Source organism: Musa acuminata, chromosome BXJ2-10 (assembly GCF_036884655.1).
Source record: "Musa acuminata AAA Group cultivar baxijiao chromosome BXJ2-10, Cavendish_Baxijiao_AAA, whole genome shotgun sequence".
NCBI classification, from domain to species: domain Eukaryota; kingdom Viridiplantae; phylum Streptophyta; class Magnoliopsida; order Zingiberales; family Musaceae; genus Musa; species Musa acuminata.
Genome location: NC_088347.1, coordinates 13,769,360 through 13,792,400, shown reverse-complemented (window position 1 = coordinate 13,792,400; position 23,041 = coordinate 13,769,360). Strand labels below are relative to the sequence as shown.

The following is a 23,041-nucleotide window of genomic DNA, read 5'->3' as shown; positions in this document are numbered from 1 at the left end:
TTTTGTACAAGGAGGCAATATTTCATTATCATACTTAATATTTAATCTTTTGAATTCACTAACAAGAGAGGCATTTTCCCTTTTTAATAATTTATACTTTCTACTAACTAATTTATATTCATTAAATAAATCATGAAAAGCATTCAACAATTCATCAAAGGATAAATGGGCTTCGATTGAGTTACTTACCTCATCGCCAAGTGTCATTAAAATGTAGTTAGCAACTTCTTTGTTGGTTGGCTCCTCGTCTTCAAATGTGCTTGAATCGTCTCAAGTAACTTTTACCACTTTCTTCTTCTTCGGTTACTTCTTCACTTGGGGACATTCAATTTTGAAGTACTCTGGCTTCTTACATTCGTTGTAAATTATTTGGTCCTTTTTAAGTTCATTTTTGTTTTTAATGTCATGTTTAGTTTTGTTCTTTTTTATGAATTCTTTAATTATTTTTGTTAGAAGTGTCAAGTCATCATCATCATCATCACTTGAGTTTTTGGTCTTCTTAAGTTCTAAGTGTCAAATTCTTTCTATTCTTTGAAATGTTGTTCTCAAGTTCTTCATGTGCATTGCATGCCATTTCATAGGTCATCAAAGACCCGATAAGTTCTTCGAGTGGAAAGTTGTTCAAATCTTTGGCTTCTTGAATTGTGATTACTTTAGGATCCCAACTCTTTAGAATGGATCTTAATATCTTGTTAATGAGTTCAAAATTAGAAAAACTTTTATCAAGTGCTTTTAGACCATTGATGACATCCGTAAACCGGGTGTACATGTCTCCAATGGTCTTGCTTGGTTTCATGTGAAACAATTCATAACTATGAACCAAAAGATTGATTTTTGACTCATTAACCCTACTTATGCCTTCATGTGTAATTTCAAGTGTATGCCAAATGTCATAAGTCATTTTGCAAATAGAATTTTGATTGAATTCATTTTTATCCAAAGCACAAAATAAAGTATTCATAGCTTTGGCATTCAAAGAGAAAGTCTTCTTTTCCAAATCATTCCAATCGTTCATTGGAATAAAAGACTTTTGAAATCCATTTTCAATGATATTCCATAACTCGAAATCCATAGAAATCAAGAAAATCCTCATTCTAGTTTTTTAATATATGTAATCTGTTCCATTGAACATGAGAGGACGTGTGATAGAATGACCCTCATAATCATCGGCAAAAGCCATCTCTTTTGGGTTTTAAACTAAATTGAGAATAACCTCGCTCTGATACCAAGTATTATGATCAATATGGCTCTAAGAGGGGGGGTGAATTAGTGCAATGATAAAAATTACGGTTTCGATTCTAAATCTTTTCGATTTGATAAAAAAGAGTAATGAAGAAATTGTATCAAGAAGATGTCGAGTTGAAGTAAATGAATAATGTAAAGCGCAATTAAGTAATAAAAGTAAGCATTAAGGAAATAACACACCAGATTTATAGTGGTTCGGTCGTTGTGACCTTCGTCCACTTCTGATTCCTCCGCCATCGAGGTCACCGGCATCCACTAATGATTTTACTTAATGGGGGAAGACCAACTACCTTTTTACAACACTTTCTCCTTTTCAGGTTTAGGAGGCAATCCTTACAAACCTCACACCTCACTTGAATGATCACAAGACTTAGAAAGAGAGGAGGAGGACACTTAGTAATTTCACAACACTTTCATACCCCAACACTTATTTTGTTCATACTTTTTTTTTTCTTCATACGAAAAAGAATGGGGTATTTATAGGCCCTAATGGTATCAAAATTAGAGTCAAAAAGTGTCTTATCCTAGGTTTCTAGGATACGTACTGGGCGATACCACCACCTAACACTCTGACATTGGACGGTACCATCGCCCAATCTGGCGATACTACCACCTGACAGAGCTTTGGAGACTATGCTCTGGCGGTGTCATCACTTGGCAGCATTAACTATCGGTGGTACCACCGACTAGACCACCTAGGAGACTGAGCCTCAAGCAGTTCCACCGCCCACCTTGGGCGGTGCCACTGCCTGGCGTGGCTCTAAGTGGTCGAGTGGGCCTTCTATTTGGCCAACTCAGCCCTGTTTTGGGCCCAGTTGGCCCCTAACTGAGTTAGTAGAATTACCTCTCAATCCTAACTCAATCTAAGTTCTAACTATAACAGTTAAGGTATTAACTAAGTAATCTTTGTATGGTATATCAATTGTTCTTTCGGTGAAGTCTCGATGAACTTCTAGTGAATTCTCGGCAAGCTTTTGGTGAACTCCTAATGAATTCTTAGCAAACTCCTAATGAACTCTCAGTGAACTCACGATGAACTCTCAGCGAACTCTTGACGAACTCTTGACAAACTCCTGACAAACTCTCAATAAGCTCCCGATGAACTCTCGGCAAGCTTTCAACACATCATCCGAATCTTCGACGTATCATCCGATCTTTGAATCTAGCCCAACATCTGCTTTATATCTTATTCATTATCGTAGTTAATCCTACAACACTCTTCTCAACATATGGATAAGAATAATAATTTATCAATTGATTTAATTATCAAAATATGAAATTCAACAACTTTCTCTTTGAGCATTATTTAAGTCTCTTCCTCCCTTTTGAATTTAGTTGTGATACTAAGTTATAAGAAGTGAGAGATATCTTGTAAAAAAGTAGTATGGAAGTCCTCTCTTAGGCATGTAAAAAGGAGAAAATGTATAGTAAGGATACTTGATTTTTGTTCATTAGAAAAAAGATCGCTAGTGAAAGTCAATGACCTCGAGAGAAGAGAAATCGGTAATGGATGTAGGTTAAGAAGACTAAACCACTATAAATTAGTTTGCATTTCTTATCTTGTGACTTTTGTTTATAATTGCTTACTTATTATTAATCACTTTACTCGTAAACTTTACTTAGTACTCAATATTTGGTTAATCATATTTTTTATATGAATTTTACGATCAAACATTAAAGTCTTGGATATAAATTTTTTATATTTAGTTAATCATATTTTTTATATGAATTTTACGCTCAAATTTTCGATATGAGTTTTCGATATGAACGATCAAATACACTACCTCCAAAAGAGAGTTTTTATAAAACAATCTATGCAAAAGGTTGAACTGCCGAGACGCACACCAAGAATCAAGAGATTTGTTATGGAACTCAACAAAATTCATAGTAGAATGTTTGTTTTTATCAAATACAAAAGACGATAAGAAAGAATCTAAAGAGGCACGAGAAAACGAGTTAGAAATTATTTAAACCCAAGATGCTCTCTGAGGAGAACCTATGATCGGGGGACCATTCTAGGAAGTAGTAGGTCAAAGAGGGGCAAACCTCTGACTTACCATACACAAACAGTGGACGCAACAAGGGAAGGAGAGATCACCTTCTCACCAGAGGTAGATTTGATATTACCAACCATCTTCTTACCAACAATGACACTTGGAGAAGCTGGCACCAGCATAGAAGCTCGCAAAGCTACAGTCAAAGTTAAAGAGCTAGGCGAGTCCTGAGAACAAGCAGCTCAAGCAGGGAGAGACGAGTCAGGGGCCAACAAGGTGACCCTCGTGCCCTAAGGCTTTCTCTCACTACTACGCAAAGTATATCTCTCTAAAACCATCAAGACCGACCAATCATTGAGCTCACGTCATAAGACTTATCAAAGAATAAAGGTACAAATCCATTAAACTATGTTTTTACTCCTAAACTAATAAGAGTTCTTTTATAAGCACTAAGGCTTGTGACTTAGATCATAAAGATCTTATAAGTACCAATAAGCTTGTTCAAGCTCATAACATACAGAAATTACATCCTAATCTAATACATGAGATGACAACTTTAACCAGTAAGAATATTATAGGGTGGATTAAAAAAATAGTTGTAATTAAGCATTACAAACTCAAAGAAAAACCTTAAGATGGTCCAAACTCTAAATGCAGGCAACATTTCTTCTAATATCAAATGCTTTTTTCTTCTAATAGCAAAGTTAGTTTGCAAAGGATGAAAAAATTCATTGATGTCAAATGCAGTCCACTGGAGATTTAGTTGAACATGAGATTATGAAAGCAGAATTTTTGCTGTTTCTAGCAATATTTCATGGGTCAATAATATACACTCATGATGTCAAAAAATCATTCTTAAAACTATTTAGTCCCAGGGACTGACCACTAACCAAATCTTAGTTCGTGATTGGCAATTACAATTTTCATGGATACCCTGAATTGACATGGTGACTGATTTATGTTGATTCAAAGAATATATACTTAATTGGGTTAAATATATCTTAAGACACATATAAGTGATAAGAAAAAAATTATTTAATCTCATGGATGTTGATGGGTACATGATTAGTAGTGTTCTTTGTGGGCTACTTCACTATATGGGGTGCACTCTCCCATCAATGATACGTTCAATTATGGGTTTACCTTATTTGATAAGCTCAACGCAGTGTTATCAACTTTATAAACTGCTAAAAAGAAGGGAAACGCATGCCCAGATTGCTTGCATACATGCACTCCGGGTGCCCTCAAAAGTCAACCGTCAGTACTGAAGTGGAATCAAACTCCTCGCCAAACATGGACTGGTCTTCTCTCTCATGACCTAATTGGAGAAGCACTCAAAGTCACGTTCTAAGTACAAGAGACCTTATGTGTTGGCTGAGATTCCACCCCTTTTTCGAGATGGGACTGACAAAGATGGAAGGTAGGCCATGCGGGTTGGTGATATGATGTTTTAGAACACGAGTGAGGCGGTGATGTTTTCTTTTTGCAAGGAAGATAAGTTTTTAAGCATGCTTATTGTTAGAAATCTACTGATAATGAATGAGTCAAATTAGTTAAAATTAATATATATTTAAGCCTAGTCTATAATCTAACATCATAAATATCAGTTGTTTCTTGGAATAACAGGATAGTGCGCAGGTAAACAGTCCAACATATTTGATTGTGATAGAACAACTTCTGAATGGGGTTTCATGGGGAGGGAGTTCTGGTTGGTAAGTATGTTTGTAGTCTGGATGAAGATGATAAGCTATCTTGTGATCGAACTTCCAGCTGCAAAGGATGAAACGAATCATGTTGGTCCATTAGAGCTCACAAGAGAGCATAGAGGTAGGCTGGTGATCTTAGCAAGTTTGAGATTGAAATATGATATCCAGGTAAATTTCAACAAAAGAACAAATGGTTGCGTTTCTGTATGTAAAACTTTAACTAAACCAAAAACACAAGAAAAATCTTTTTTTTCTCATGAGGTTTTATGCTGATTCAGGTGAGGAGACAATAAGAGACACATATAATTGACTGAAAGAAAGACTCAACCTAAGGATATGCCTTATATCCTAAAATAAGTTTTACATTACTAAGAATTGAAAAAATCGATTTACATATATTAGATTTGCCTCATAATATGACAACTTAGGTTTTTGACTTGAATTGATGTTTTAATCTGATTAGTTTGACAAAAACTTATCGTTGTCCGATTTTTTATATGATATATTATATGAAGATCAAGCATAATAAGCTTATCAAAATTATATAACTAATACATCTCTGCATACAAAATTAAATAAAATTTAGCTTCTTGTAGTAAAAGAAGACTAATATTTACGATATTTTAGGAGAAAAAAATTTTACATATACCTTCATCATGAGAATTCCACGTGCAAAATTTACTTATATTTGGGACAAGAAAGCTAATTTTGTGGTGCTTTCCAACCGAAAAAGGTCTCCTATATTAACATGATAAATAAAATCTCTCTCTCTCTCTCTCTCTCTCTCTCTCTCTCTCTCTCTCTCTCTCTCTCTCTCTCTCTCTCTCCCTCTCTCCCTCTCCCATTAAACAAGGGACAACATAGAGCTCCCATCAATGTAAACCCTCCCAAGCTTTAGTCGCAGCGTCTCTTCCCTATTTACTCTTCGGAACGAGCCTTTAATGAGTGGCGCTTCCACTCCACTAGGTGAAGAAGAAACTCCATCACCTGTACACACCATCAAAAGATCACATCAAACAACTCACACCCTACCACTGAAGTAGTATACACTATAGAAGCCATCAGGTTAATTACCTCATATGGCTCTTTGAGAGAATAAGAAGCATTCGTGTCCTTCGGGTACTCCGAAACCAGAATTCCAATACCTTGTCCTCTATCACGTAGAACCTAACCGAGATATACCATAATATTTTTGTTGTTACTAACAGGAGTGGCTCATAGACCTTCAAAGGTCAAGACAGTGATGGCGAAGGCCATGTCCATGTCAATGCTTACCTTGAAAGCATCTTCGTCGGTGTGATCATCTCCGATATAAATAGGCACTACGTTTTTGTTGTCAGCAAAACCTGTGTGGATTGCGGAAGTAAGACGAGTGACCAAGGAAGTTGATGCTTTGTGTTCAAAGAATCAATAATTTGGGTTACCAAGTGATTTTAGCAGGAACTCCAAAGCCTTTCCCTTGTCCCATTTAATGGTGGGACGGATTTCTAACACCTATTGTTGGAATGAACAAGAAACACAAGTCACACCAACAAGGACATGGTGGCCAATAGATTGGGATCAAAACCAACACCTTTCTCCCTTGAGTAAGACGTAATTCGGGGTGCCTCTTCAACAGTGACACCACCTGCTCCACCAGCACACCCCAACACTGCGGAAGGTTCATTCCAAAGAAACATAAGATACTGTTTACATGAGATTGGAAGTTGGTGTTGGAGTATTGACCACCACTAACCTTTTCATCTACACATCTGAAATGGACTGACACGCAGAACTTGTTGTTCTCCACCTTCGCACCAGGAATGGATCGGGTTGTCTCCAACAGAGCTTTATGAATCTGAAGGAGAAACGAATGCTGGTGAGTATTGCATGTTTCAGGTATACATGATCAGTGACACCCGGAAGAGGAACTAACCTCATTCATTAAGGGCAGGAACTCGCTTGCTGGTTGAAAGAGAACAGCTTTCTTCTGAACCACACAAATAGGAACAAAAGCATTAATTTGTGGGAAAGGTAACCACGAAAGAAGACGTTCGATAATCTTCTTTACTTTGATGCACTGACAAGGATAAGGGGTATCACCTTCTTGATGTATCGAGTTCCTTTGGGAACCTTGATGTCCATCCCATGGCTTCCAGCGTAATATAATTCAGTCAATCTTACAAATTCGTATACCTACAGACCACAAGAATCGAATAGTTAGCAGAGGAAGCATCAATGCATCTTATATATATATATATATATCTTGAAGTGGGATCTCAATGTATACTCTGCTTCGGCACCGCCCGCTCACAATTGCAGTCGGAAATAACCTTGCGACTTTCTTCACGGCAGCCCTCATCTGATTCCATTGGCAATTAGAGTAAACAAAATCTCATCTTTTAGCAGTCTTGTGGCAGGCAAGAAGTAAAACTAAACAGGGGAAACTCACGGTATCGGACATGAAGGCGGAGTCGGGATCATCGACGATGGGCGAGAGCGTTCCATCGTAGTCCAAGAACATTACGATTTGCTTCCCCTTGGTGGCGCTAGTGATCTGTTCGAACTTGCTCAACGCAGAAGGATGACGCATCTGCTCAAGTAAATATAACACAGCCATCAAAAGATCCCAACTTTTTGAGCTAAACAAACTAACTAACAGCACTTACAATCCATGTAGATTGCTCGTCCTGTTCGGACTCTACGGCTGGCGCGGATAACAGAGCAGACTTAGCGTGAGTAGGAGAGGAAGCTTTCATCGCCTCCAGCCACCCATTGGTCCAGCCTCCGCCAAGATCGACCGGAGAAAGATACTTCTTCGGGATGGCGGCCGCGGCAGAGCTGCCGCTAGTGCGAGGCGGCGAGTTCGCCACCGCCGCCACCGTGATGGCCTGCACCACAACATTCTGATTCGTCATGGCGCGCGGAGAGAGAGGGAAGCGGCGGTCGAAGAGGAGGAAAGATTGGATCTTTCTCGTTCGCCTCCACTAAAAATGGGACCTTGAAGGCTTCGCGCAATCCCTAAACCGATGGTGGTTGAGATTAAGGAGTTGGCGAGGGATAGGCAACGCAGGAGACGGTGGCTTTATAGAAGCGGGGAGAACACGAAGCGACGAAGTCTAGGCCCCGCGCCCCGGGTGGTCGGCGATCGAGAGGGGCCCAGCGGCGGGCCGCCCTGCCCACGCGTCGACCCCACAGAGGCAGCAAATCCCTGGACGCCAAAAGCAATCGAGGTAGCGGCAATAAAATTTCTCTGCCTATAAAAATAGTAAGATCGTGATCTTAATTCTAAATCAATTTCTCTGTGTATGATTGCAGCTTAACGCCCATGGTAATCTACAGGAAGCAAGCAGCTGCAAGTATCTTAAGTTGTTTATTTGAGAGGATTACATATAAAAGGCACCCAGCTTTTCTGATACAAATAAAGACACCAATTAAGTATCTGTGGCAGAGCAAGACAAGAATTCGAGTTCTCTTGGATATATTATAGAGAATTACATATAAACACGTCCAACTTTTCTGATAACCAAAGACACTCAATTGTATTCGTGATTGGAGAACAAGACAGGAGGATCTCCATAACACACAGGAATGAACTGTTATTTTTATGCATGCACAGTGGTTGGCTTCTAATTGTCAATGAATTGTTTTGCATGGCTGTATAATTCCTAGTTTAGTACGTAAAATCCGTGACGATTATGCATTCTTTGAATTATTTGAGTAGCTTCGCATGCAATTGAAGAACAAGTAATCTTGAGTGTGTAAAACTACTACTGCTATCTTGCAGGGACAGTGCAAGTTGATCTATTCCTTTCTTGTCTGCTCCATGGAACTCGTGTCTTCCGAGAATCCACCTTCGCTTTTCCCATGGCAGAAACCTGACACATTCTTCTGAGCTCTCCCCTCCTCCCACCATTTCCGGCACTGTCCTTTGTTGCCACTATTAATACTTATCTTCACCAAGTGATCACTTGGCATTCCTGTCCCTTGTGACCTCGTAGTAATCACCAACTTGCTGCCCAAGTCTGTCATGGTGGTAGCTATAAATCTTTCTCCCGCTGTTTCATCCCAACTTTGTTGCCTCTGTGACTCAGAAGTGGAGAATGGACAAGTTAGCTTTATGGTGGAGCGAAGCATGAAGAGAATCACTTCCTCCTCCTCCAGAAAGAAGCTCTAAAGAAGGAAAGCCTGTCAACTCCACTTCTCTTCTGCTATTTCTTTGGCTCGTTGGCTGTTGCTTGTCATCTAACAAGCTTATATATGTTCACAATCTATGTCTAAATTTCTGCATCCTGTAAACAATTTTGCTGAAATAGTAACACTATAAGCACGTGCATTAGGTTTACATTGAATTCATAACACACGTTAGGAAAGGAAATGTGCTGCTTGTTACTTGATGAAGAAGTTAGCTAGTCGAGCAGGAGATATCAAGTGTTCCCAAGTGAACAAGAAACTTGTCTTCCATAATCACAGTCATTTTGATATGTTTCCACCAAGCATAGACACTCTTAAGACTGGACACAAAACATGGATTCTCCTTTCTTCACCATCTTAGTCACATACATGTTTGCTACATGATCTCTTGCTTCTTTTGCTTTGAGGGAACACAAGTATGCAGTTCAATAAAAGCATTCCATATTCACAAGCTTTCTTTTCTTTGTTGTCCAAGTTGGCTGAGTAAAGAGCTCCTCTTTTCAACTCGCTCAAGATCTCCATATCTTGTAATCATGGGACTAACAAGTGGTTTTCCTTATCGACCCTTTTGAACAAAAATTCCCATTCTTCTCCTTGATTTTTCGTATGACTTCTCCTGTTTTTCTATCTACACAGAATCAAATCCCTCCTAATGCTTTTGTGGAATTCTTTTTTGTTATATTTTGATTGTCCAAATGTTCTTTTCCAAAGCAGCAGATCCAATCTATGGTATAGGAGCATCAATTCCTCGGATCATAAGATATATGTTCTCGGTGTCTTTTGGCTCTCGATGTCAAAACTACTGATCTATTCCACTTCGACAAACCTAGTGAAATCTCAACTTGCAAGTTGCTATGTTTAAGTTAAAAGTTTAGGAACAACTCTTATATTCTCTTTATGTTTTCTACTTTTAGGTGGATGTCATTTTCTTGAAGTTGGAATGAAGAAGAAGACATACGCAAACTGAAGAGCTAAAGAGTCGAGCAACATTTACCAGGGAACTCCCTTTTCAATGGTAGCAACTAACAAGTCACTAACATAGGTTCTACCAAGAAACTCTTAATTTAGTGCAGTGTTGCTCATCTCACTGAAGGCCCTACAGTGAGAGCTGAGATTTACTTGAAGGTCAACAAGATATACAAACCAATTCAGGTGTGAGTCAGAAACAGGTTGTCTACAACAAGTACAACAATGACTATTAATTTTTAGTCCAATTAAACTAAATCTCACATGTTTTAGCAATGCACAATGAGAGATGTTTCCGGCTGAAGAAGAAAATGGTGGAAACAACACTATTCGCAGTAGCATTCCACGTACGATTGCCAAAGAATACCTGTAAGATTATTAGGTTTTGGATACTGAACCAATGCATGATAGAATTTTATAGCATTTGGAATTAAAAACATTTGGATCAGAGCAGAATAAACTTTAGAAGCTTCCCACAAGCCTACGAGGTGGAGTTGCTTTAGCTGCATGAATCAACAAGTTGGGTTGGAACACAATAGGGCATTTTACTACATTTTTTTTTTTTTTTTTAATTTTATTTTTGTCCATTCCATGCCAAATGTGGTCCCATCAAATGGGGATGGGACGTCCCATCAACCCCTCTCACCACAAATCTAGCTTGACCTAAATCCCCGGCATGATCGAGAACCTCCCCTTGCCATAAAATATGATAAGAGACATGAAAAATACACCTGGCTACTCAAAAGCTGGTACACAATCCCCGGAATCAAATCAGATTTCAGCAGCTTTATCATCTTTGTGGGCTTGCAGGGATTTGGAGGCATCAAACAACATCTTAAAATGAATGGTATTCACTTTCTATCTTGCTTCTCCATTTGGATTATAATTTGTTATCTTTAAGCTTCCTTTTTTATCATCGTGTGATGGAGTTCACAATGCCGAGTGACTTTTTCTCTGCTGCAGTTAAGCATGTTCAAATCGATTATAGTTAAAAGGAAAAACTGAAAAAGTAATTTGGTTCAGTTAAAATAAGTATTTAATCAAATCGGTTCAAAATCGATTAATCCGATTCGATTAATTAATGATTTTTTCAATCTTAAATAATTAAAAAAAATATATAAGTTTTTTTTTTTAAATGAATCATATTACATTGCAACATATTATTAGTCCATTATAATCTGCTATCAGAATTATTGAGCTTAAAGAAGAGTAAAAGCAATGATATATAATGAATCATTTACAATTAAATTATTGATGAATCAATTCAAACCTGATTTAGTTTAAGAAATTTGATTTAATCTTTTGGTTTCATTTTATCACACCTAGCTGACAGGAGTAGTAGCGAGTTGTTTTGGTTGACGAGATGGAGTTCCACCAGGAGGTCCATCCACCACGTTCATCGTCAAGAACAGCGGAAGGCCAATGGGGTGCCACCGAAGTGGGGAATAATTTGAGTTCTAAAGTCTATCCCCATATTTCTCTCTCTTGATTGGTAGGTAAAAAATAATAGCCCATGATCCACGTATTCTCGCCTAAGTCGAAAGCTAATGCTGCATTAATGCAGTGCAGGTGGTAAGGTGATAGATAGACTTTGTAAACAACTAAACAGAAAAAAAAGGTTTTGTTTCTCACCTTTTGCGGGGAGATTGGGGTACGACGTCAGGTCAATATAGTCATGATAACTATGTGGTGCACCAGATTCCTGTTAATATGAGGTCTGAAGAAAGATACTCCAAATAATTTTCATAAATTAATAGCTTAGGTCACAAAAGAATAATCTTAATCTATTCTATCGATGATTATTAAGCCTCGCTTTCTATAGATACAACCTACCTACCTACTGAAAGGTTATGAATTTATCAAATATGTTGATAAAAGTAGAGGACTTTGATGCACTTCATTCGACTCGAACCAATATCAAATCAACAGGATAAAAAAAAAATTTCTGATGAATTATAAACAGAAATATTCTTTTAGATGTGATGAAGCCTGATAGAGAGTAAATTAAGTACCTTTTTCTTTCTTCTCAACCATCAAATAGACTAGGAAGCTCATGTTGTTTCCGTAACACTTCTGCGGCACTCAGATGCCAAAGACCAACTGGTTATGTCCCTACTTCACATAATGCAGCTTAGCTTTTCATATTCATTCTTTCTGCCAATATATCTATTAGAATTTTCTTTTTCTTTTTTTTTATCTATAATGCTAATGACATATATTTTCATCTCCATGTTGCTTTTCCATTTACCGTGCTACGCATCAGACCCAAGATCGGGTAACATGGCAGATAGACGAGCTTCAGCATTCGGGCTTTTATTAGGCTATGAAGGCGCAGTTTCATGTAGAACTCGGCCTTTGTCTTGTCAACTTGGGTTCGTCCATTTGTTTGACAAGAGAAATATAATGCATTGAGTACGAAACAAAAGATTTGGTCAAACATATGTACTAGTATTTGACTAATAGTATAATCAAAATAAAACGTGTGTTCCTATTTGGTCAAAAACACACAAAAGCATCCCTTTCCTTCCTCTCGAGTCAAAGCGTACAAAACTATAATTTTTCCGTTTTTTTTTCTTTGTTGGTGTCGCCCACCTGACAGGAGGAAACAAGCATTGTCCAGGATCCGAAAATATGACCCTTTAAAAGAAATTTGAGTACCTCAATAGTCCAAAATAGAAATTTACAGCAAGTTGATTATACCAAATCTCAATTATATTTATTATTGTACTGTCTTTAATACTCGGCAAGAGGAATGCCAAATAAACTCTATGATGCCTGAAATTTTTGTATGAGTAAGGTGAGATTCTAATTAAGATAAAGTTCGAAAGATTTTCTACGTCAATCGTGTTAGAATTAATGTGTCACAGATGACCTCTACGTTCCTTGTGATGTTTAATTTATAATGGCCAATGAGTAAGATATATATAATTTGAATTATCATATATATGTTATAGATTTTATATTAATGCCTTGATCGAAGACACCGTTGTTATAGGATTGAACTGGTGAATGGTCCCCTAATCTTCTCTCCTATCCCTGTTAAATTTAGTGGTATTTCTTATAAATATTTACTTAACATTAACACAAAAAATATTATTTGCTCCTTTTTTTTTCTTTTTTTTTTATCTTCGCTCTAAATTTCTTTTAATGTTTTCTCATTGAATTTTAATTTAATTTATTCTAATTCTTCTTAAATAAAGAATTTGGTAGGTAAGCAATCATATGTTCTAGATTCTTCTAGATTAGACACTTGCCGAAGCAGGGCGGGGAAAGTGCAATCGATGCTTTTAGATTTGCGAACTTCCCGATTTAACGGTGTGAAGGTCGTCGTCAAAAGTTGACGGTCAAAGCCAGCGATTCTTGTCTTAGTAAACCCCAAATTCACAAAATAATGCTCGAGAGAGAGAGAGAGAGAGAGAGGATCTAAATATAGATAGATCGGGTCGAGAAATCTTCGGCCGAGGCTCACAATCTTTTCTTGCCTTCCGTTCCATCCCGTGTCGACTTCTCGATCTGTGCCTCTCTCTTGGGATCGATAGAATGGAGGGCCTCTTCGGGAAGCTGCGGAATCTGGACGCCTACCCCAAGATCAACGAGGATTTCTATAGTCGAACACTTTCCGGTGGCATCATCACCATCGTCTCTTCCATCGTCATGTTCCTCCTGTTCATCTCCGAGCTCCGTATGTTCGATTTTTCCTTCTTTTTTTTCCTCGTTTTCGCCCTTCGAATCGTTTTTGCTCATTGGAAATTCGTTTGTTTGTGCTTGTTGGGTTTTGTGGGGTTCGCCTAAGTTGATCGACTTGGATCTTAATTCTTGGCCTCCGCTTTTGGTTTGCGCATATTCTTGACATTGGAACTTTTCTTTTTATGATCTTGGTAGGGTTCATGGAATAAACATCGGATCTTTGGTTCTCGATATGCTCGCGAGATTATATATTGTTGTGCAGTTCGTTCCTTTTCTTTTACTAGTTGGCATTCGCTTTAAATTAGCGCTGAACAGAGTTGGCATTGCTTTACTATATCGTCTGCCCCTTTCAACAGTAGAACTGACTTCTGTTGAATGTAGTGATCTTCTGGGTGGAAGACTTTAGAATTGAAGTATAGGCTTGAGAAAGAAGGATGAAAGCATAGTTAGCAGAAATCAAGACAATATTTACGGATAAGAAGAGGGCGAAGGTGCCATCATGAATTCATTTGCAGTGCATGTCTCAATTGCTACTTCAATTTCATGTGCGGTCTGGAAAGGAAGTGGGTGGACCAAAAGTTTGTTGAAGTTAGTTGTTAAACCTAAAAAAATTGTGACGACATTCTGCTTATTTATAAAGTTGAGACCAGTAATGCTAAAAACTTGGTTCAGGATTACAAGTAAAAAAAATCTAATATTTCAAAAAACTCACTGAATACGGCTAAGGGTACTGAAAACAAAGTAGAACCAGCCATCTTTGTTGATTTGCCCATTGGTTGTTTCAACAAATTAACATGAGTGATCAAGATTCTTTGATCCAGAAGGTTCATATTTTTCTAGGTAGGCATTAGTAGCATGCCAATGTGGGATTGAAAGTTGATGAGATTTTGCACACAACATGATTTTCACAGTAATGATCTAAATTTTGAATTTGAAGGTTGAACACTGGGAGAAAGCATCCTGATTTACTTGGTTTGTTGGTCATGGAATCCATGCATACTATTTTGGGTTGCTTATGGATATAATCCGGCAATCTGCTTAAACAAATTTTGACAAATGTACAAAACTTCCATGAATGATGGGATTGAACCAAGGAGATGGTCTCCTAGGTCCATAACAGGTTAAAACTATAGCAATTGGGTCTGATCCTAAGGACGAGTCATTATGTGGTGGAAGGTAATGTAGCAATTGGATGCACAACGACCCAATCAACTAATTGATGCCATGGATAATGGTAATTAATTGCCCAATTGAAGATCCAGTTTGGAAAAATTTTGCTATTATGTATTTCATTTATGTTTTGACACTTGTGGAATTCTAAGGTTCTTGTGGATTTTCTGATGTCTCTTTGATTTGTGAATTTTATCCAAGAAGGGGATGATAAACTTAGCGATAGAAGTTCGTTGCAGATTATTCTTAGGTGTCTCTTCCTATACTCTTTTTTCCTTTTTGCTGCTTAATTTTTTTCTGCATTATAATGTATGAGTAGTGTTTCTAATAAAATGTATAATATGTGACGTCAACATCTTTATCTGGTTATCTACTTTAGAAGATCACGTGCTTGAAAAGAAATTTAAGTTTTTAAACTTCCTCTTAGATCTATGTCATAGCAAAATCGTTTCATAGATTACTTTAGGACTTTTCAAATTTGTGATTAGAAACCCAAGGAACAAGTGAATTCTTTTTCCCATGAGCTAGCCACAATGATTTTGCTTAATTTGTCCTAAATTTTATACCAACCGGCTAATTTCATAGATTTACAAGTTTTGGTGCATGATGTAATTAGTGGGTCCTTGATATTATGCTTAAGTCCATCAAATTTAGTTAGACTCGAGAAAATATTTGTTAGTCAGCCTTTGAAGGTGAAACATATACTTTGTTGAGCAAGAAATCCACTAAAATGAGAATGAAAGTAAACAAACAATGTACCTATCTCATAAAGGATATCTAGAACTTGTTTTGTCAGTTTTTGTCATAAATGACTATAACTAGCCATTGTTGCATGTCTTAGTGCTGGCCTTTCCTATATAACAAATTTACTAGATGTACAGAGCATCCCATTGGGTTTCAGTGCAAAAGCAGCTTGTTAGTACCAGGTTCTATTTGTGTGAGCTAATTAAGTTTGTTCACTATTTTTTAATCTTGTTTCACTGAATCTTTTTCAATGGAATAATTTCTATTCTTGAAATTTGGAATTGTGTGTTGCTCAGAACTTCAATTTAATTGGTTTAGTTGTTGATATCATTCAGGTCCTTTGATGCAATTTATGCTCACACGTCTATGTGCTCGAGGTCATTATGCTTTCATGCTTTAAGGTGCATCTGCTTCATCATTTTGTTTTTCCTTTTTCTTTTGTGGTTGCAGGATTGTATCTTCATGCTGTTACAGAAACAAAGCTCATAGTTGATACCTCAAGAGGAGAAACCCTTCGGATCAATGTAATGTTTATATTGTATCAACTCTTTGCAGGGCACATTCTATAAATTATTTTATCAAGAAACTTTGACCTTTTCTTTTGGTTTTTTGTTTTCATCACTATGTCATGCACATCGTAGCTAATTATGAAGGCTACTTGATAGCATATAGAGAATGTTTTCATCAGTTTTCCCGCTTATTCCTTACAATTGTTCCTTTAATGAGAAGTGCAGTTTGATGTCACCTTTCCTGCCCTTTCATGTTCTATGCTCAGTCTTGATGCAATGGATATTAGCGGGGAAGAGCACCTTGATGTCGTATGTTACAACTAGATCTGCCTTCTGTTATAGCTTTTTAAGCCTGATTTTAAGTATGTTTACTTGCTTTTGACCTTCTTGTTCCTGGTCTTTTGGTAATAAGATTTTCTTTTGTTACATTTTTTACAGAGACATGACATAATTAAGAAGAGGCTAGATTCTCATGGCAATATTATTGAATCTAGACAAGATGGAATTGGTTCACCTAAGGTCCGTTTTGTTTCTTTTAAGTTATGAGATTCTTATTTGTCATGTAGTTTCTAGTAATAGCTATTCTTTATGCAGCCTGAATTATTTTTTTTATACAATTAAGTATAAACAAGGTCTCTGTTGTGACTAAGGCCATAACATTTTAGATAGTCAATAATATCAGTTTATGAAAAATTTTTCTTTACTGTATTTGGTAATAATACTTTTATCTTGTTTTCCTTTGCATGAAACATGGTACCCTTTGTTATAGAACTATTTAGATTGATGAAAAAACATTGGGACCATTTAACATTGTCTAAGCTTCTTTCTGTCATTTTATTGATTTATCTAATTACAACTCACTATTATGGCCTTTCTGAATCCTATATAATTAATCTTGAGTCGGTGGGATTTATAACTTAATTATTTTATTGGGATACTAGCTCAGTTCTCTGTCTCTCCTCTCTCTCTCTCTCTCTCTCTTACTCTCTTACATTATCCATGTGTTTATGCACAAACTTGATTAACTCTAATAGCTAAATGTAAACAAATGAAATGTGACATTAGAAGATTCAAATGTACATCGGGAAAATTTTAGTGAAATAAGAGATTCTCTGGTTGTTACTTGGTCAATAACATTTCAGGATAGTCTAACTACAGACATAAGATGGGTATCATTTGAGAAGAAAGACAATTAGGAAAAAAATTGAATCTGACTGATTGCTTGTATTGCCTAGAAAGGGCAAACATTGAGAGTGAACATTTAGTGATTGTGAGCGCTTGGCTAGTTTTATCACCAACTACATATATCTACTTGTTGATAAGTTGATGATCTGTATTTAAAGAAAATGTTATTATGTATGTTGTTCCTTGTTTGCTTGTAATGACAAAGATAGGCATAACTAAACCCCAAGCTTTATGTAGTGTCGATTTGCCTGCAACTGACCTGCCTGCAGTTGACATATAACAGTTGTAAGCTTATCTCCAAGGAGGCTAGATGTAGCGTATATAGATAAGCAAGTATTGGCAATAAAATCATGAGACTGATTACTTCCAGCAAATGATTTATGCTTATCAAGTATTGGCAAGTTGATTCTTTCACTGATTACTGTGTACTTGTTATGAGTTACCATCAACAACTACATTCTTCATCTTATTATAGAGTAACTTAAAACAAATCCAACGTTTTTGAGTAATTATCATGCCCTTTCTTTTGTGAACAATCAGTGGGTGTGTCATGTATAAATATTCAGTCTATTCCTTTAAATGAGCATTGACCAATTGTTACAGATTGAAAAGCCTTTGCAAAGACATGGTGGAAGACTTGAACATAATGAGACATACTGTGGTTCTTGCTATGGTGCAGAAGTGGTATGGCTATTGATTGCTTTCTGTGTTTTGTTGTTATTTTGTTTGTCTATAATAGATTGTTGCTGCAATTATGTGTCTTGTAGCTATAGCTTCTGCTATATGGTTTTTCTGCTTGTCTAATAGATTTACGAAAAGTTTATACCTCTATGTACAATTTTAGTTGTAAAAGAGCTAGATTTCTTTTAATACATAACAGCTATGCCTTAGCATCCTATTTGACCACAGATCCTGCCCAAAGCAAGGCTGATAACTGGAGCAGCTAATGAACCTTGATGTATATATTCTAGAAAACTTGGCAGTGATTGTCTGTGACTCCTTAGCTTGGTGGCTTATTTAATTGTTGACAAGTTCTGAGATACCATAAATGTTTTGTAGGACCAACTAAATGAGAACCTGTAGGAAAGTGCCGTTGGGCAATTTTTTCAAAGTGGTTATTAGTGGTTTTGGTTTGACCATTATTTGTGGCTATTAGATGTCACATGCATTAGCATCTGGAATTGCTACTAGTCTCTATTGAGTACATTAAAACTTGATTCAAAATTGACCTCCTTGTTATTTGTTGTTCCATATAATTTTCAAATATGAATTGTCAATTAGAGTAGCTAATGAACCATGATAACTAAAAAACATGATGGTGATTGTTTGTAGAAGTTTGGTATAGAGCCTAATTTTATTGTTTGACTAGTGTTGAGATGCTGTAGAAGTCTTTATAGAAGAAAAACCAATGACTTAACTGTTACAACAAATATTTAAAATATTAGTAGCATGATGTATGTTGCCGAAGTGGTTGTAAATGTATTTGTTGATTTACCTATCATGACATTTTTTGGATTTTCTGATGATAAATTGTAAATAACATATTGCTCAGAAAAACTGTAACAAGCAATTAAATAAGAATGAATGATGCACTAATTCATACATATTCTGTTTCTTAGGGTTTGCCAAAAAATCTGGTAAGTGCACAATCTATACCCTTTGTTTAAACTCAAGTAGGAAACTGCTACATCATAGATTTCCTTTCGTTATACAATGCAATATAATTAGATGATTGATCTAAATGAACATTTTAAATATTTGTCTCATCAGTACATACCAACTGGTGTTTATCAATCTGACCAGGAATGGAAGGTACTCATTTTCATATCATTTTGCAGTGATACCCAAGAAAGTGCCAAAAATCACTATCCGGCTAATATTTTAAATCTCCATCCATAATATACTTTACATGCTTAATCGCAGCAATTGACCAATTCTATCATTATGGACTTGAATTTCCTTCTACAGAATTCAACAATTATGTAATTAAAAATGCAAATTGCATATTTTAGTTAGCAATTGACTAAGCAATCTGTCTTTTGATTTTCATAGTCTGATGAAGATTGTTGCAACTCTTGTGAAGAAGTTCGTGAAGCCTACAGAAAGAAAGGTTGGGGCCTTTCAGACCCTGAAATAATTGACCAGGTATTTATTGATATATGGTTATACATGTTCCTGTACCTGTTTCTATATGATATTAGTACATAGAATAGATATTTTGTTATTGGGATTATGCACACTTGTTCTTGATGAACTAAATATGTATAAGCAGCATAACTGCTGTAGTTTGCAGGGATATGATAGCATGACAGCATGGCACTACTACCATCACTTTGTAGTTTCTTTTGGCAATCATGGAACCATCATCCACTACATAATCCCAAGTTCAAGGGCTCCCATTCTTATCAAAGCCTCATTTCTTTAACTCTTAGATCTTCATTTGGTACCTTGCAAGTGTTGGCAACAACTTAACCCAAATTTGAAGTGTGGTTAATGATTGTGCAAAACCCAAAAAAAATGATGGGAGACACCATGCTTCTCCCATCGTGTTCAGATTTTCTTGCAGTATGCTACAAAAGTTAGTAATTACTACTGAAATAATTGGTCTTAGTTTGCATCAATTATCTAAATTAGATCATTTTAATTATGCCATGGATTTATCTTGTATGATGTAGATACTGAAGAAAATAGTTTTATCTGAAGTAACTGTAATGACAGCCTTGCATATAAGTTTTATCTATGAAATTTGATTAAATAAAGTTAGTGAACCTACCTTTTAGTGATTCAAACAACCTGTATGTTTTTTTTCTTCGAAACAACTTGTATGTTATCACAGTGCAAAAGAGAAGGTTTTCTTCAAAGGATCAAGGATGAAGATGGTGAAGGGTGCAACATCTATGGTTTCTTGGAAGTTAAAAAAGTGGCAGGAAATTTTCACTTTGCCCCTGGTAAAAGCTTTCAGCAGTCAAATATGCATGTGCATGACTTGTTGCCATTCCAAAAAGAGAGTTTTAATGTAAGAAATCTTGTTTAATCAAACTTGATTATAGCTTATATCTGTGGCTTTGCTCTTGTTTAAATATACTTTGTTGTTTGTGAGTCCAGATAAGTCACAAAATTAACAGATTATCTTTTGGAGAATATTTTCCTGGTGCCATCAATCCTCTTGATGGGTAACTTCCTACTACATTTTCTAGTTCTCAAAATTCACATGCTGTCATTTATGTCTTTTGATTTTTCAAGATGTGGTTATAATATCCACCTGTTTGTTGAAATCTCAGAGTTCAGTGGGTGCAACACGCACCATATGGAATGTACCAATACTTTATCAAGGTTGGCGCTATCATGACTCTTTCTATTTAAATTCATCAGATTTAAAATTCAACATACTATTTGTTGCATCAGTTTATGTTTTTTTTTGTGTAAATACTATGATATCAAAGAATATTAGCTCTTCGAGAACATTCTGGATGTTAACTCTTTTTCTTCTTAGGTTGTTCCTACTGTTTACACTGACATAAGGGGTCGTACCATCCAGTCCAACCAGGTAATTTTGGTACCTGCAAAGGTTGTCTTTGGTAATATTTCGACTACTGATCTCTTCTGATGTCCACACATGTTTTTGCAGTTCTCTGTAACCGAACATTTCAGGAGTGATGATATTGGTCGATTACAATATCTTCCAGGAGTGTTTTTCTTTTATGACCTTTCTCCGATTAAGGTGGCATTCCTCTTTGATTGTTGATTCCTCTCTCCTCACTCTTTCATTTATCTTTTGCCCCATATTGTAACATCACAATCCATTCTGAGTCATGATATATAGATTAACAATTTTATATTATTATTCAGTCATTGATGATGCATTTGGGTTCTTTATTCATTGCATCAAGAACTTTTGGATAAGCTGTTTGTTCATTGCTTGAAGAAATTTGTCCTGCTTATGTTTTGTTTGATTTTTTTTGAAAATAATTTGAAATTTATCCTGCTTGATTCTTGTTTTACCCGACAGATCAGCATAATACTTTGTAGAGAATTTTATCCTATCTTTTAAGTCAAATATTGAAATTTTATTATGATGAATTCTTATAAGAATGCACTTTACAGGTTACATTCATGGAGGGACATGTATCTTTCTTACACTTCTTGACTAATGTTTGTGCGATTGTTGGAGGTAACACTTTCCCTCATTTTTATCATTATCAGCTACTTGTGAAAAGTGTTCTGTGCCACCAAATATACTATTTGTCTGATGGCCAGATTTTTGTTTTTATTTTCTTATACTTTCGAATTTAATGAAATTCAACAATATGGTTGTTTATAAATGATTATGAATTATAATCAAGGATATTAGTCCTTTTAGGTACATCATCTACCAACTTGTGTTTGCAAAACACAACCAACAAAACCTGCACTTTATGAAGTGTCGCCATATCATACTTGATTGTTCCTTCCCTGTTGGGGTTATGCCATTATTACACCTATCCCTCCCAGTTCCTTCTGCTGCTACTATCTATATCTCTGGGGATTTGCATTGTCATTTGAGATGGTTCTGTAGCCAGATTGAATGGTCTCTGGCCATATTGATAGAACTTTCTCATGCATGTACCTTAATATGCAACATATCATCTATTCAGGTCTTCCTATTTATTTTAGGTAATTACCTTTATTAATTAAATTTGATACATTTGCTCTATGTTTGGAAACAGTTGAGTGTGCTGTTTAGTTCTTGTTGGCATAAAAGACAAGATATGATTATATAGGACCAGAAGTTAAATCATGTACATCCTGGTTCATGTATCTATCTTTAATATCTTCAACAGCTTAGAGGAATATGTTTAAATATGTTCTTTGTGCTTTCAGGTGTTTTTACTGTTTCTGGAATATTAGATTCATTCATCTATCATAGTCAAAGAGCAATCAAGAAGAAGATAGAGATTGGTAAATTCAGCTGATTTTGTCTATGGTGTAAACTCTCAGTGCCAATCTGAAGGACATTCACACAAGGGGGAACTTGTTAATATATCAGAGAAAGGTAGTCTACTCACAATTCCGTTTGCAAGTAATATTGAGTTGCTTGACAGTTTCACGCTGGGTTATTTCTTGGGTTAGTCTCTCTCTGCACCCTGAGTTGGTCGATGTAATTGATTTCACACTCTGCTTAAAGACTTCTGACTCCGAATTCAAGTAATGTAAGCATGAGCCCGAGTGCTGATGAAAGACCATTTGTGAGCAAAAAATACAGACGGTGTTGATAGGGAGTATAAACTGATCATTTTGACAGTCATGGCTAAGGCTTTCTCCCAAGTTTTGTTTAGCAGGAAATGGTATAGATAAACTGTGACACATGATTCATTGTCGTGTTACAAATACGAGTTGAGCTGCTTACGTTGAAAAATCTCAACTTTCTCATTTATGATATTTTAGTGCAATTGTTCTGCTTGCAGGATGTTGCAATTATGGCAAGGGAACGGACTATTTGAGCCAGCAGGTGAGAGATGGTGTTGGGTGTGAAAGAAATGTAGTGATTTGAGGCCCTAGAAAATAATATATCGCAGATTTGTCTCGTGTTCGTATCCGATCCTACTTTTACTTGATAAGAATATATCGCAGATCTGCTCCTGTCTTGCCCGGTCGGATAGATGGATTGACCGGGGGGACACGC

At 36.4% G+C, this 23,041-nt stretch overlaps 2 protein-coding genes across 3 annotated transcripts; one reads left to right on the top strand and one right to left on the bottom strand.

The window, feature by feature from the left end:
- Positions 1–5,750: 5,750 nt before the first annotated feature.
- LOC135624303 (probable trehalose-phosphate phosphatase 6) lies at positions 5,751–7,966 on the bottom strand. The gene is made up of 11 exons (XM_065127778.1): positions 7,594–7,966; positions 7,377–7,517; positions 7,215–7,286; positions 7,028–7,120; positions 6,861–6,914; positions 6,681–6,782; positions 6,519–6,596; positions 6,370–6,439; positions 6,221–6,291; positions 6,020–6,112; positions 5,751–5,932 (listed from the first exon to the last, which is right to left on the bottom strand). Exons 1-11 carry the CDS (start codon positions 7,840–7,842, stop codon positions 5,864–5,866), a joined length of 1,092 nt encoding a protein of 363 aa, XP_064983850.1. The 5' UTR covers positions 7,843–7,966; the 3' UTR covers positions 5,751–5,863.
- Positions 7,967–13,473: 5,507 nt separating this feature from the next.
- LOC103999831 (uncharacterized) lies at positions 13,474–22,792 on the top strand. 2 transcript variants are annotated; one of them, XM_009421700.3, is made up of 13 exons: positions 13,475–13,766; positions 16,136–16,209; positions 16,420–16,503; positions 16,633–16,713; positions 17,983–18,063; positions 19,432–19,524; positions 20,216–20,395; positions 20,485–20,552; positions 20,661–20,712; positions 20,873–20,926; positions 21,008–21,100; positions 21,484–21,550; positions 22,240–22,792. In XM_009421700.3, the coding sequence occupies exons 1-13, from the start codon at positions 13,625–13,627 to the stop codon at positions 22,329–22,331; spliced, it is 1,161 nt and encodes a 386-aa protein (XP_009419975.2). In that variant the 5' UTR covers positions 13,475–13,624; the 3' UTR covers positions 22,332–22,792. The 2 variants fall into 2 exon arrangements, with proteins under 2 accessions (XP_064983825.1, XP_009419975.2); XM_065127753.1 differs by lacking the exon at positions 16,420–16,503 and having other exon boundaries at positions 13,474–13,766.
- Positions 22,793–23,041: the final 249 nt, after the last annotated feature.